Source organism: Glandiceps talaboti, chromosome 14, assembly GCF_964340395.1.
Source record: "Glandiceps talaboti chromosome 14, keGlaTala1.1, whole genome shotgun sequence".
NCBI classification, from domain to species: Eukaryota; Metazoa; Hemichordata; class Enteropneusta; family Spengelidae; genus Glandiceps; species Glandiceps talaboti.
The window spans coordinates 22,533,673-22,551,172 of record NC_135562.1 but is presented as its reverse complement, the minus strand read 5'-3'; the positions used below and the strand labels follow the sequence as shown (position 1 = coordinate 22,551,172).

At 31.4% G+C, this 17,500-nt stretch overlaps 1 protein-coding gene across 1 annotated transcript in view; it reads left to right on the top strand.

The window, feature by feature from the left end:
• LOC144445613 (uncharacterized) overlaps positions 1 to 17,500 on the top strand; it is a 48,168-nt gene that overhangs the window by 6,277 nt on the left and 24,391 nt on the right. Inside the window, exons 2-3 of the mRNA XM_078135226.1 lie at positions 5,648 to 5,960; positions 8,564 to 8,868. Of these exons, the coding sequence (XP_077991352.1) occupies positions 5,648 to 5,960; positions 8,564 to 8,868 (618 nt within the window). The remainder of the gene's footprint in view (positions 1 to 5,647; positions 5,961 to 8,563; positions 8,869 to 17,500) is intronic.

Sequence of the window (17,500 nt, the reverse complement as noted above, 5' to 3'; positions counted from 1 at the left end):
TGTCGTGTCCTACAATATTAACAACAGTAGTGAAAATGCTAGTGATTTTGGAGAGTATATCGGGTTCAAGTTGATAATAATAATAATAATAATAATTTATTGTTTAAAGACCACTACACAAACATGTCTCAGCTGTCTGAACATTACAAAATGACAAAGACTAGCAATAGAGCAACAACAACAAAAATCTAGCATAAGAACACAATGAATATTTAAAAAGCGCCTTTTTTACGGCACCATCCAAAATGCACTATCAACATGCCGTGGCAGCATTAATATACAATCTAAGTATTTATCCGTGTGGCTTTGTACATCAACACTACAACCAATCAGATTGCCTCATGCATACCATCTTACATTTATATACAGTGCCTTGGCAAGATGTACATGTACACTGAAAGCTGACTAGGACAAGTTGGGTTCTAGTTGCTGAAATTTAATTTTTGTCATCCTTCGGACAAGATTGGAATGATATGAACAAAAAATAATGACCTATAAATATTGCCTTTAAGTGTCAAACAGAATTTGTGAGAGCATAGATTTGCTGGACCGTCAGACCGGGCGTTCGATACAATCATGAATCAAGTGAGTACAAGTAGGTTTAATACAACAAGCCGAGATTTGCTGATTCCTGCAAGTTCATTCGAGATAAATGTAATTCCATTTCCAACCTGTAGTTATTGAAGTGTCATTTACCATACTATTGGTTTTACAAGGAACAGTATCTCTACGATTCATACCTTCACACTCTGGGCTGAATGCTATATAAGTATGATCTTTTAGCACAGTGTCCTCGGAGGACTTCAGAACACTGGGACTGCATTCATGCTACCTATACTACTAATACTCTCCTGTTCACATTTACTCAGTGCATGCGTCTATCAACGTTTGCTGTTCACAATCACACTATACATGTATCTGCCTGTTGGACTCACTTGATACGGTCAGAAAATACTGTTGCTTCAAGAGAAATGCCCTATTAACAGGCACATATAGTCACATTGACATTCGTTCACAGACAGTGACAAGTCAGGTATAAGTCAGAGTATAAGTATAATTAGTTGCTGATCAGTGTTAGATACACACGTATGGTGAACATGCTTGCGCTCCAGAACATATGGTTCGTCATTATGTCATTACTCGTGAATATTTATTACTAATCTAAAGTAATAATGGAGTCATGATGGGTGAATGGTTAGCGCAACCGGCTTGGAATCTACAGGTTGCAGGTTTGAGCCCCGTTGCTGCCTGCTGTTTGTTTCTGAATGGCTAAAGTCCTTCGGCAAGATTTGAACCACGACTGTGCCTCAGTCAACCCAGCTGTATAATTGGGGACCTGGTAGGATGTAGGCTTTAATCCTATGAGCTTAAATGGATTGTATGCTCCCCAGGGAGTTGAGGAAGACTAAAGGGCCATTGTGGGAAAGCGCTATATAAGTACCAAACATTATTATTATTATTATTACCCGTCCGTCCATCGTAAGATGCCAGAGTTCTTTATTTCGCAGTATAGCGGAAGAAATAACAGCTCTGGTTTGCGAGAATGGTCTGGCTATCTGTCTGTGCAAATGTGACTTTAAAGTCAAAATTGCCTTGGTGTTTGGTGGGGACATTACTTTTTGTGTGTTGATGGAAAAATTGTTCAAATGAAAATGAGTGCATCAGGGATGTGTATTCAAAATACTTAAATTCCAAAACTACAAATTAGGCTGAAATTTGGTGAGATTTTTCTGAAAGAGTTATTCTGCACTGAGATGTAATTCTAATTTTTTTGACACAATTAGCCCTAGCAACCATGACAACATCCTTAGTGACAACTTCGCAAAAATAACAACATCTGGTAGACAAGTGAGTAAACATTCAAAAAATGTATGCAAATATCCCTAGCAAGAGAACCATGCCCATAGATTAGCATCATCCAAATGATGGTGTCTATTGCAAAGATAAGAACATGAATTAATACACAAGTAAATAAACATTCAAAAAATATCTGCAAATATCCCTAGCAAAAAGACCATGCCCATAGCAGCAGCCAAATGTGGTTTGGTCAATGTAACAACAGGACTGGATAGAGAACCAGATAAACATAAACAAAAAATTGTACAGTTGTGCTACAACGCCATTGGCACTATTTTCAATCCCTTGTAAGTTCTCAATATATTTCCGTAAAATACTAAAATTCATCTCAGAATTGTCCCAAGTTGAATCACAGTTGGATTGGAAGGGAATGATTGTGTGTTGATTTAGGTATTCCACTGTGTGAATCAAAGTCGTCGGAAACGGACGTCAACAACAAAATCTGGCATTTTGAAATTAAAAAAAAAAGTTGAACTCAAATGTGTGGAAAAATTTAGCTATAATGTTACTGAACTACTAATGCAATATCATATTAATTAAAACTTTGATTTTTGTCACTTTCATATAGAAGGTGTAAGGATTACAGTAAATGGTGCTATTTTGCATCAAGTGATGTTGTGTTTTTACATTATTTGTTTAGTAGAGTTCTGTCACATACATGTTGTATGACGTGTTCAGATTTGCAGTCTTTGCACATTGACAGGATAAATCTTTCATTTCCATGTAGCATTACCTTTATCTGTAGTCTGGTTTCCCTGGTGATGGGAGGAAGTTGCCATGGTGATACTATTCTTTAGGTGAATCATTGAGAGAAAAGAAGGTCATATTAAGTTTGAAATAAGCAATTTATTGTTCTTTTGACTATTAATTGATTTAATAGTAATCCTTCAGAACTGTTATTAGATCTGACTCCAAGATAGACATTCTTTTGCCTTTATTACCTTCCCTTAGTTTGATTTAAATGTCATTTCTTAGATTTATTTCAAGCCTGTTGAAATCAGGACATGTAATTTGTATGAACCTGTTTAGATGTTATCTTGCTTGATGTAGGAATGGTTAGATTTTATCAAAGACAAGATATTGTAGAAAAATATAAATCTACTAATTTGTCAGTATATTATGGTTGAAGTCTGAAGAGTCCACATTGAAAAAGAAATAAAACCTATAAAAATTGATTTTCTGTTTTCTTTATTGGGAATGGTTAACTTGAACACCCCCATTTTGCTGAAACATTGGTTTGCCCCATTAACTTCTGTGAAAGGTCAGGAAGTCTGTGTGTATGTCTGTCTTTTAGTCTGTGTGTCTGTCTGTGTCATCAGGGGTGTGTGGGGGGTGTGGTGTGGGGTGTGGGTGTGTTTGTTTAATATGTAAATGATTAAACTCAAAACCTGCCAGACCGATGTCCTCGGTATTTTGTAGGGACATTACTTTTGGTGTCAAGGTGGGAAATTGTTTAAATCAAAGTGAGAGTGTAATTACTTTGTACATGATGATCCCATGAGTGATATACAAATTAGGACTAATGACTTGATAGATATTTCAAAATAGGCAGATTAAATGTATTAGTATTATATAAGAGACAAGTTTGATAGTTTTTACCTCCTGTAAGGGTACGGAAGGTATTAAAAGGGGGATGTGACCATGTCTGTCTCTCTCTCTCTGTATGTATGTATGTATGTATGTATGTATGTATGTATGTATGTATGTATGTATGTATGTATGTATGTATGTATGTATGTATGTATGTATGTATGTATGTATGTATGTATGTATGTATGTATGTATGTATGTATGTATGTATGTATGTATGTATGTATGTATGTATGTCCATCTGTCTGTGTGTATGTATGTATGTATGTATGTATGTATGTCCATCTGTCTGTGTGTGTATGTGTGTGTATCTGTCTGTGTCATCATTTTCTTTCTTTGACTCAATTATAATTGAATTTGCTACGCATCTTTCATATGCTAATGGCAAGAACTGATTGGATTTTGGTAAACATCCAATAAACATTAATTAGTTATTTGCATAATTAATGGTTTTGAGTAATTACGCTATATATCTTTAGAACGCATACTTTAAATTCAATATAATTTGGTGCATATGTTAACTACATGTATAACAAGGAGCATATGTCCTATAAGATTTAGCTTAAAGCTTTTATGAATATTATGCATAATTAATGAATTTCAGTAATTAGGCTATATCTTTAAAATGCATACTTCAATTTCAATATAATGTAGTACATAAGTTAACCATAACTAAGTGCATATGTCCTATAAAGTCTGTTGATGTAGATTGCAGTTTTAATAAATAATTTGCATAATTAATGACGTTTGGTAATTCCACTTTATCTTAAGAATGCAAGCTTCAAATTTCATCGAATTTGGTACATATACCAACCATAACAATGCACACTAGTTTGTTGATATAGCCTTTACTTTTGATGAGTAATTTGAATAATTAATGATCTTCAGTAATTAAGCTATATCTTTGAAATGCACTTTTCAAATTCCACGTAATTTGGCACATACATCAACCATGACAAAGCGCACATTCTCTAATGCCTGTTGATATAATTTTTAATTTTATGACTAATTTGCATCATTAATGATTTTTGGTGATTAGGCTATTTCTTAAGAATGCAAACTTCAAATTTCAGATAATTGTGTCTGTTGATGGTCAATGGTAAAGAAGTGCATGTGTCATTTAAAGCTTGATGTTGTAACTTATAAACTAAATGGTTAATTTGCATAATCAATGTTTTTTTAAAAATAATTATGCAATAATGTTAACTGTGCAACCTTCAAGTTTCATTTAGTTTCATATAATTAATTTTCCAATTGAGTTGTACATCATGTAAAATAGCTATAATTTAGAATTTTGTATTCTAACAATGTGTGTAGGCCCAAAAATCTATGGTTTGGCCCTTAGGGGAGGCATTCAGTTTAAATCTGGTATTGCTCATTAAATCATTTAACATATTATGGGGTACTTAACATAACATAACAAGTGTATATCAAAGTCAGTTGATTTAAACTCTCCTTGAGGTTACTTGGAAACATTCTCCAACTAACTTCACTGAACCATACCTTGGTTCAGGTAAAATTTCTGTCTATCTATCTGTCAGTCAGTCAGTCAGTCAGTCAGTCTGTCTGTCTGTCTGTCTGTCTGTCTGTCTGTCTGTCTGCCTGTCAGTCAGTCAGTCAGTCAGTCAGTCAGTCAGTCTGTCTGTCTGTCTGTCTGTCTGTCTGTCTGTCTGTCTGTCTGTCTGTCTGTCTGTCTGTCTGTCTGTCGTGGGTGATGCATGTGATTTTGGTATTGAACTTTAAATCTCAAACTACTGGGGACGAAAATTTGGTAATGATTCTGAAGAGGGTTAGTCTACAAATTGTGGGTGTGTTGTACCGGTATTTACGCATGTACATGTAAGTTGCCCCAGCAACCATGACCATGCCCTTAGCAACATTCAGATTACATGTATAGGGTTTATTGCAAATAGAACGACCGGTATGGGTAGGCAATTGAATAAACATTATGTTTACTGTATTCCATTAAATGTACAGAAATGTTCATAATATGCTTTTTTGTTTAATAGTGATTGCATCCTCTGTGGCGGTACTTTTGATATCGTTCATAAATTTATGAATTTATGTTTACAATCACATGATGACTGTGTGTTCACCATCACTGGCATTTTTGGTGAAAAATACATTCTTCATATCTGCAAGGCTCTTGACCAATCACAATACAATATACAATATCATGATAATATTTTTATATTGGCAGAGGGAAAAAGATCAGCGACCTGCTATCAATGGAGATATAAGTAGTGAAGATAATATCAAACGCAAACCATCACCATCTCCTATCTCAAGAGGGCGAGACAAGACAGAGGAATCAACATCCCAACCATCTTCTCCTAGAGAGAAGATTAAAAAGCAACAAAATAAGGTGAAGAAGACACTTGAAGAAGAGAATGCTTGGAAGAGAAAGAAGGGGATGCAGCAAGAAGAGAATCAGCTCCAACTGGAGCAGCAACCCAAGTCTCCACAGAAAGTGAAGCAAACCTCAGTGGAAGAAACAGTTGCAGAAGATGAAGGTATAATATGGCTGCCTGGCAGCCATTTTGTTTGCGAATTTTCCATGTCCAAAGCCATAACTTGAAGCCATGCTTGAACATCCCCCCCCCCCCCCCCAGTACCCAACCTATCTTTTATTGTTGAATGGTTTATTCCATGACATTATCTTGAAGAGTAGGCATGTTCCATGTCCAACGAGCAGACAATATATCTAAGTCTGTTTGATTTAGGTTCACAAGTGTTGTTGTGTGATCAGAGTAGTGATATCAAGAAAATGACAACATAAACTGCCAGTTCCTTAAAACCCGATCATAGCGGGGACTATGTCATTCTCAATGACTTGTGCACTCTTGAATTACTACACTGTATTTTATGCATACTAGTACTGTTATCCACAGTGTGATACATTGTATACCTGATATGTATGCCTTTAGAAGACTTTCCCTCCATATTACTTGCAGTGCAGGGCATGTCTTTTGAGGCGAGCGATCGCTCCGCTCGCCTACCACTCACACAAATTAAAATCCACGAGAACAATTTTCCACTTGTGTGGACCCCAACCAACCTGTACAACAGCCTTGTGTTATTTTAGATCATTTTTCAGTATGTGGTTACCATAAAAATCAACGTTTGTTCGGTAAAATTACATGGTGGGAGCGTGGAACACTTCCGTGTTCATAATCGTCGATCTCCAGCTGAAGTCAGCGCAGTCATTCATGACCATATACTCAGACTGAAATTTGCATTGTGCTACCCTTACATTTGTATATGGAAATGTCTAACGGAAAGTGGGAAAAATAGTGACGTATTCGAAGCGGGACATGAATGATGTCATGGTATATCATGAATATTGATCAGCTCAGTATGCAGGGAGATTTCAACTTTCGCACCATTGCAAATTGCGCAATATGATTGTACAATGGCTGTTTGGAGTTCTCGTTCTCAGCAATCCATCTATGAGTTTTTAAATTTAAATTCCGATCAGCCTAGCTTTGTTAGAACAGGGTTTTTGGAGACCATACTACGTGAATGTCTGGTCCGAAAGGACCACATTTTAGAGTCGCTACATGCCCAAGTGTTTTGACATCAACTCAACGCTGAGTTTGGCGATATATTTGAGGATGTGGAAGGCACGATCACATCATTAGCCGATGCTTACTATCAGAATGTGGCCAAATACAAATTCGTCCTCCATAGACTCCAACAGCTAGAGGACATGCCAAGCTCCGATGGCGATGACGACTCGGAGTGATGCTATCGTAAGCATTGCACAGAAGTGGTCATTTTCAATTCAGGGCAACCACATCGTAATGCATGAAAGAATGATAATAAAATAAGATCGATTATTTTACAAAATAAAAATAAAAATAATCTGTCGATATTTTTCCCATCTTCTTATCTTATTATTCTTGTGCAGTTTTCAGAGAAACTCTCAGGTTTTTATTTCATACATCTCCAACACGCAGTTTCATTGTTTTTGTCATCTATTCAACTGCCGACCATGTCTGTGTTACCTCCATGACTTTATCGACTGCTGTAACATATAAAGTATTTGCTCAAATTTTCACCTTGTCGTGATTTCTAAAACAAAGTAGGTCAGCTGCTCAAACGTGAATGGATTTCGTTACTTTAGTCGGCGATGATGTCGTCCGTCCGTGTGCAGGTACTATGTTGGGTTACATGTTTTATTGTCTCGGAGTGAATGGTTACAAATTAGTCAATCAAAGCAAGCAATTTACCACTCAAAAAGTTAGTGACACATGCGTAAATGAGACCTGTGTTTCGTGTGGGCTAGTTCATTCGTTTGTCATGATGGCGACAGCTCCAAAGCGAAATGCGTCCAGCTATCGACATTTTTAAAATGGTCCGTGGGCGATACAATTGGGTATTGTGTTGATAATTCAGAAACTGGCAGGCAAATGGTCACTGAAGTGTACTGCTAAGTTTGTGCAAAATTTATTGATAAAATACTGGCAGACTCCACGATCAGTGGCCAGGTAAAAACGATGTACAAATCTACGCAATCGTTACAAACTGTGTGACTAAGTTCAACGTCAGGAGGCATTTGTCATCTGGGGTACGTTAGTTTTTGTCAACTCATTATAGTTTTGAACAATCTCAAGTTTGAATTAGCTGCATATTAAGCGAAATAGAAGTGATGCCCTCCAAAACATCACCAAGCTATTGTCGGAACTCTGGGCGTGTACTTTGTAATGATTATAAATCTCAGTTGTTCCGGAGGAGATATTCACATAGGATATTTTTATAAAAAGAAAACTAGACCAGTCAGAATTTAAAATTAAAAACCCATTTTTCTATTGTACTACTTGTAGTCACAACAAAAAACTGAAAATACAAATAGACCTGACTATTTTCAGGGGAACTATTAAATCACTCGCCTACCACTCTCCTGGATGGTTTCAGGAGAGTGATTTTTAGCTCTCCTGCCATTTTCAAAAGACATGCCCTGCAGTGTAACAATTATTAACATCGTCTACTGTCTGTTCCTTGCTATATAACAATTATTAATATTATCTACTCTCTATTTCTGATATTATAACATTCCATGCGGATCTAAATCCCTTCATACATCACATTTACTATATTGGTTTGTTTGGTACAGGAGAGTGGATTACTCCAATGTCAAGACGTGAAAAGAAGCTAAGTCGTCAGCAACAGAAGGAGGAGGAGGCTGCTGCCAAGAAGACAGAATTAGAGGAAAGAAAGTCAACACCACGGTCACCTAGACCAGTAAGTGAAAGAAACCTGAATCAGGATGATATGGTGGACATCAAAGTGGAGAAGAAAAAGAAGATGGCAAATGATGAAACCAATGAAGAAGATAAAGAGAATAGGGAAGAAATGATTAAGGATGAAAATAGAACACCAAAGAGCAAAAGAGAGAGAAAAGCAAAGAAAGAAACCAAAGTAAGTTGTTTAGTGCATTTATGAAAAGCAAAAATTTAAATTGGCCATATGGATGAGAATTGTGTGTGTGTGTGTGTTTGTGTGTGTGTGTGTTTGTCTGTGTGTGTGTGTGTGTTTGTGTGTGTGTGTGTGTGTGTGTGTGTGTGTGTGTGTGTTTGTGTGCGCGCACGCATGCACATGCACATGTGTGTGAACAACTTAAACTCCAAAACCGCCTGAGTGATTGCCTTGGTATTTTGTGTGGACATTACTTTTGGTGTCTAGTTGGGAAATTATTCAAAGCAAAATGATTGCATAACAGGTGTGTGATTTGGTTACAAAAATGTAATTATTGGTCAAAAAACTACTGGGTGGATTGGTATGTTTGTTGGGAACATTTTTAGGGATGTGTAGATTAATGTTTGTTCATGACATGATGATACTTTCATAGACTATATTAACAGTAATAGTTATACTTTCATAGACTATATTAACAGTAATAGTTATACTTTCATAGACTATATTAACAGTAATAGTTATACTTTCATAGACTATATTAACAGTAATAGTTATACTTTCATAGACTATATTAACAGTAATAGTTATACTTTCATAGACTATATTAACAGTAATAGCTATACTTTCATAGACTATATTAACAGTAATAGCTATACTTTCATAGACTATATTAACAGTAATAGTTATACTTTCATAGACTATATTAACAGTAATAGTTATACTTTCATAGACTATACAGTGTTTCCTCTGGCTAATTTCAGCTGCTAGCCATTGTGGCTAATTATACAAAAAAATGATTAGCCACAATTAGCCAGCCAAAAAATTAGTGATCCGTGTCAATTTATTAGAAATGAAAAATAAAGACAAATCATACTGATAGTAACATTTATACAAGTTTATTACACTTTTTTAGATAGATCGGAATATCTGATGTCTTACCAGACGTAAACACATTGTCTTGTCCTGCTGCTTGGCATGCTTTGCAAAAGAATTGTTTTGATTCCTCTTTGTACAACAACCAAGGAAATTCTCCAAACCATTCCTCCTGCACTCGCCGTCTACGTTTCTTTTCGAGGTATCCAGTCAAAACGTCCCCAGGTCAAAACGTCCCCGTCTTTCCATTTTCCTCGACCCAAACTATTTGTGTGTGAGTGTGTGTGTGTGTTACATTATATCCTTATTTCTTACTATTTCTTACATCACAATACAGTAATGTGACTGCGTACCCACCTCAGGTGCCCAAAATACGTTTATACGGCTCCCATTGATCGCCTAACACAAGTGCTAATTAGCGACACAAATGAAGAGGTAATGTTTGAAGTCACGCGTGGCGACGCTTCAAATACTTGAATGTTGCGATTGATCAATGTATTTAGCACATCATGCAAATATAGTTAATCGTGATGAACGAAAGTAGTATGCACTGGCAAGTCGGTGAAAACTAAATTGTATCTTTCACGGTAAATCACGAACAGAAAATGGTTCGATACTTGACCGTGTTTTAGGGAAGGAACGGAAACTGTTACACAGTCAAGTCTCTTGGTTAAATTTTGGTCATACCCGAGGACGTTTTGACCCGGGGACGTTTTTGACCCGGGGACGTTTTGGTCATACCCGGGGACGTTTTGACCCGGGGACGTTATGACTGCTAAACTTGCAGTTTCACCTCCATCATCGATGTTTTGGGCGCCAGGCGAGTCACGTTTCCTGCATGTAGCGGTCTCCGTGGCCGCTTTCGACTCCGGTCCACATCCTTTGAATCCACAGTCAAACAGACTTTTCTGTACATGTGTTCGTGAGGTCATGAATAATCAATGTCCTAGTACAGTATACAAACAAAAGCGACGACACGAGGCAGGAGGAATGCGTAATGGCGGAGAGAGTTCAGAATCTTCAAGACGTGCATGTCACTCAAATTTGAAAGTGAACTGCTAATAGGTGGGGTTTGGGAGTGGCGTGATTTCATTGGTGAAATTATGCGATGACGTACAAGCTCCCTAGGCTGTCGAGTCTGCACAGTTCTGAGACTGCGCACTACGGCAAGCAAAAGAATGGCCACTCCAGCCTGCTGAAAATTGGTTTCATCTCGACGATACTTCATTCAAGCCCCCCGTAGAATGAGTTCGCCACAGTGGCGAACAGGGTAACTAAACAGTTCGCCAATTTCAGGTTTTATTCGCCATTTTAGTGTTTGGCGAATGGCAGCGGAAACACTGCTATATTAACAGTAATAGTTATACTTTCATAGACTATATTAACAGTAATAGTTATACTTTCATAGACTATATTAACAGTAATAGCTATACTTTCATAGACTATATTAACAGTAATAGTTATACTTTCATAGACTATATTAACAGTAATAGTTATACTTTCATAGACTATATTAACAGTAATAGTTATACTTTCATAGACTATATTAACAGTAACAGTTATACTTTCATAGACTATATTAACAGTAATAGTTATACTTTCATAGACTATATTAACAGTAATAGTTATACTTTCATAGACTATATTAACAGTAATAGTTATACTTTCATAGACTATATTAACAGTTATACTTTCATAGACTATATTAACAGTAATAGTTATACTTTCATAGATTATATTAATAGTAATAGTTATACTTTCATAGACTTTATTAACAGTAATAGTTATACTTTCATAGACTATATTAACAGTAATAGTTATACTTTCATAGACTATATTAACAGTTATACTTTCATAGACTATATTAACAGTAATAGTTATACTTTCATAGATTATATTAATAGTAATAGTTATACTTTCATAGACTTTATTAACAGTAATAGTTATACTTTCATAGACTATATTAACAGTAATAGTTATACTTTCATAGACTATATTAACAGTAATAGTTATACTTTCATAGACTATATTAACAGTAATAGTTATACTTTCATAGACTATATTAATAGTAATAGTTATACTTTCATAGACTATATTAACAGTAATAGTTATACTTTCATAGACTATATTAACAGTTATACTTTCATAGACTATATTAACAGTAACAGTTATACTTTCATAGACTATATTAACAGTAATAGTTATACTTTCATAGACTATATTAATAGTTATACTTTCATAGACTATATTAACAGTAACAGTTATACTTTCATAGACTATATTAACAGTAACAGTTATACTTTCATAGACTATATTAACAGTTATACTTTCATAGATTATATTAACAGTAATAGTTATACTTTCATAGAATATATTAACAGTAACAGTTATACTTTCATAGACTATATTAACAGTTATACTTTCATAGATTATATTAACAGTAATAGTTATACTTCCATAGACTATATTAACAGTAACAGTTATACTTTCATAGACTATATTAACAGTTATACTTTCATAGATTATATTAACAGTAATAGTTATACTTTCATAGACTATATTAACAGTAATAGTTATACTTTCATAGACTATATTAACAGTAATAGTTATACTTTCATAGACTATATTAACAGTAACAGTTATACTTTCATAGACTATATTAACAGTAATAGTTATACTTTCATAGACTATATTAACAGTAATAGTTATACTTTCATAGACTATATTAACAGTTATAATTTCATAGACTATATTAACAGTAACAGTTATACTTTCATAGACTATATTAACAGTAATAGTTATACTTTCATAGACTATATTAATAGTTATACTTTCATAGACTATATTAACAGTAACAGTTATACTTTCATAGACTATATTAACAGTAACAGTTATACTTTCATAGACTATATTAACAGTTATACTTTCATAGATTATATTAACAGTAATAGTTATACTTTCATAGAATATATTAACAGTAACAGTTATACTTTCATAGACTATATTAACAGTTATACTTTCATAGATTATATTAACAGTAATAGTTATACTTCCATAGACTATATTAACAGTAACAGTTATACTTTCATAGACTATATTAACAGTTATACTTTCATAGATTATATTAACAGTAATAGTTATACTTTCATAGACTATATTAACAGTAATAGTTATACTTTCATAGACTATATTAACAGTAATAGTTATACTTTCATAGACTATATTAACAGTAACAGTTATACTTTCATAGACTATATTAACAGTAATAGTTATACTTTCATAGACTATATTAACAGTAATAGTTATACTTTCATAGACTATATTAACAGTAATAGTTATACTTTCATAGACTATATTAACAGTAACAGTTATACTTTCATAGACTATATTAACAGTAACAGTTATACTTTCATAGACTATATTAACAGTAACAGTTATACTTTCATAGACTATATTAACAGTAATAGTTATACTTTCATAGACTATATTAACAGTAATAGTTATACTTTCATAGACTATATTAACAGTAACAGTTATACTTTCATAGACTATATTAACAGTAATAGTTATACTTTCATAGACTATATTAACAGTAACAGTTATACTTTCATAGATTATATTAACAGTAATAGTTATACTTTCATAGACTATATTAACAGTAATAGTTATACTTTCATAGACTATATTAACAGTAATAGTTATACTTCCATAGACTATATTAACAGTAACAGTTATACTTTCATAGACTATATTAACAGTTATACTTTCATAGATTATATTAACAGTAATAGTTATACTTCCATAGACTATATTAACAGTAATAGTTATACTTTCATAGACTATATTAACAGTAACAGTTATACTTTCATAGACTATATTAACAGTAACAGTTATACTTTCATAGACTATATTAACAGTAATAGTTATACTTTCATAGACTATATTAACAGTAACAGTTATACTTTCATAGACTATATTAGCAGTAATAGTTATACTTTCATAGACTATATTAACAGTAATAGTTATACTTTCATAGACTATATTAACAGTAATAGTTATACTTTCATAGACTATATTAACAGTAATAGTTAAACTTTCATAGACTATATTAACAGTAATAGTTATACTTTCATAGACTATATTAACAGTAACAGTTATACTTTCATAGACTATATTAACAGTTATACTTTCATAGATTATATTAACAGTAATAGTTATACTTTCATCGACTATATTAACAGTAACAGTTATACTTTCATGACTATATTAACAGTTATACTTTCATAGATTATATTAACAGTAATAGTTATACTTCCATAGACTATATTAACAGTAACAGTTATACTTTCATAGACTATATTAACAGTTATACTTTCATAGATTATATTAACAGTAATAGTTATACTTTCATAGACTATATTAACAGTAATAGTTATACTTTCATAGACTATATTAATAGTAACAGTTATACTTTCATAGACTATATTAACAGTAACAGTTATACTTTCATAGACTATATTAACAGTAATAGTTATACTTTCATAGACTATATTAACAGTAATAGTTATACTTTCATAGACTATATTAACAGTAATAGTTATAATTTCATAGACTATATTAACAGTAATAGTTATATTTCCATAGACTATATTAACAGTAATAGTTATACTTCCATAGACTATATTAACAGTAACAGTTATACTTTCATAGACTATATTAACAGTAATAGTTATACTTTCATAGACTATATTAACAGTAATAGCTATACTTTCATAGACTATATTAACAGTAATAGTTATACTTTCATAGACTATATTAACAGTAATAGTTATACTTTCATAGACTATATTAACAGTAATAGTTATACTTTCATAGACTATATTAACAGTAATAGTTATACTTTCATAGACTATATTAACAGTAATAGTTATACTTTCATAGACTATATTAACAGTTATACTTTCATAGACTATATTAACAGTAATAGTTATACTTTCATAGACTATATTAACAGTAACAGTTATACTTTCATAGACTATATTAACAGTAACAGTTATACTTTCATAGACTATATTAACAGTAACAGTTATACTTTCATAGACTATATTAACAGTTATACTTTCATAGATTATATTAACAGTAATAGTTATACTTTCATAGACTATATTAACAGTAACAGTTATACTTTCATAGACTATATTAACAGTTATACTTTCATAGATTATATTAACAGTAATAGTTATACTTTCATAGACTATATTAACAGTAACAGTTATACTTTCGTAGACTATATTAACAGTTATACTTTCATAGATTATATTAACAGTAATAGTTATACTTTCATAGACTATATTAACAGTAATAGTTATACTTTCATAGACTATATTAACAGTAACAGTTATACTTTCATAGACTATATTAACAGTAATAGTTATACTTTCATAGACTATATTAACAGTAATAGTTATACTTTCATAGACTATATTAACAGTAATAGTTATACTTTCATAGACTATATTAACAGTAACAGTTATACTTTCATAGACTATATTAACAGTTATACTTTCATAGACTATATTAACAGTAATAGTTATACTTTCATAGATTATATTAATAGTAATAGTTATACTTTCATAGACTTTATTAACAGTAATAGTTATACTTTCATAGACTATATTAACAGTAATAGTTATACTTTCATAGACTATATTAACAGTAATAGTTATACTTTCATAGACTATATTAACAGTAATAGTTATACTTTCATAGACTATATTAATAGTAATAGTTATACTTTCATAGACTATATTAACAGTAATAGTTATACTTTCATAGACTATATTAACAGTTATACTTTCATAGACTATATTAACAGTAACAGTTATACTTTCATAGACTATATTAACAGTAATAGTTATACTTTCATAGACTATATTAATAGTTATACTTTCATAGACTATATTAACAGTAACAGTTATACTTTCATAGACTATATTAACAGTAACAGTTATACTTTCATAGACTATATTAACAGTTATACTTTCATAGATTATATTAACAGTAATAGTTATACTTTCATAGAATATATTAACAGTAACAGTTATACTTTCATAGACTATATTAACAGTTATACTTTCATAGATTATATTAACAGTAATAGTTATACTTCCATAGACTATATTAACAGTAACAGTTATACTTTCATAGACTATATTAACAGTTATACTTTCATAGATTATATTAACAGTAATAGTTATACTTTCATAGACTATATTAACAGTAATAGTTATACTTTCATAGACTATATTAACAGTAATAGTTATACTTTCATAGACTATATTAACAGTAACAGTTATACTTTCATAGACTATATTAACAGTAATAGTTATACTTTCATAGACTATATTAACAGTAATAGTTATACTTTCATAGACTATATTAACAGTAATAGTTATACTTTCATAGACTATATTAACAGTAACAGTTATACTTTCATAGACTATATTAACAGTAATAGTTATACTTTCATAGACTATATTAACAGTAACAGTTATACTTTCATAGACTATATTAACAGTAATAGTTATACTTTCATAGACTATATTAACAGTAATAGTTATACTTTCATAGACTATATTAACAGTAACAGTTATACTTTCATAGACTATATTAACAGTAATAGTTATACTTTCATAGACTATATTAACAGTAACAGTTATACTTTCATAGATTATATTAACAGTAATAGTTATACTTTCATAGACTATATTAACAGTAATAGTTATACTTTCATAGACTATATTAACAGTAATAGTTATACTTCCATAGACTATATTAACAGTAACAGTTATACTTTCATAGACTATATTAACAGTTATACTTTCATAGATTATATTAACAGTAATAGTTATACTTCCATAGACTATATTAACAGTAATAGTTATACTTTCATAGACTATATTAACAGTAACAGTTATACTTTCATAGACTATATTAACAGTAACAGTTATACTTTCATAGACTATATTAACAGTAATAGTTATACTTTCATAGACTATATTAACAGTAACAGTTATACTTTCATAGACTATATTAGCAGTAATAGTTATACTTTCATAGACTATATTAACAGTAATAGTTATACTTTCATAGACTATATTAACAGTAATAGTTATACTTTCATAGACTATATTAACAGTAATAGTTATACTTTCATAGACTATATTAACAGTAATAGCTATACTTTCATAGACTATATTAACAGTAATAGTTATACTTTCATAGACTATATTAACAGTAATAGTTATACTTTCATAGACTATATTAACAGTAATAGTTATACTTTCATAGACTATATTAACAGTAATAGTTATACTTTCATAGACTATATTAACAGTAATAGTTATACTTTCATAGACTATATTAACAGTTATACTTTCATAGACTATATTAACAGTAATAGTTATACTTTCATAGACTATATTAACAGTAATAGTTATACTTTCATAGACTATATTAACAGTAACAGTTATACTTTCATAGACTATATTAACAGTAACAGTTATACTTTCATAGACTATATTAACAGGTTATACTTTCATAGATTATATTAACAGTAATAGTTATACTTTCATAGACTATATTAACAGTAACAGTTATACTTTCATAGACTATATTAACAGTTATACTTTCATAGATTATATTAACAGTAATAGTTATACTTTCATAGACTATATTAACAGTAACAGTTATACTTTCGTAG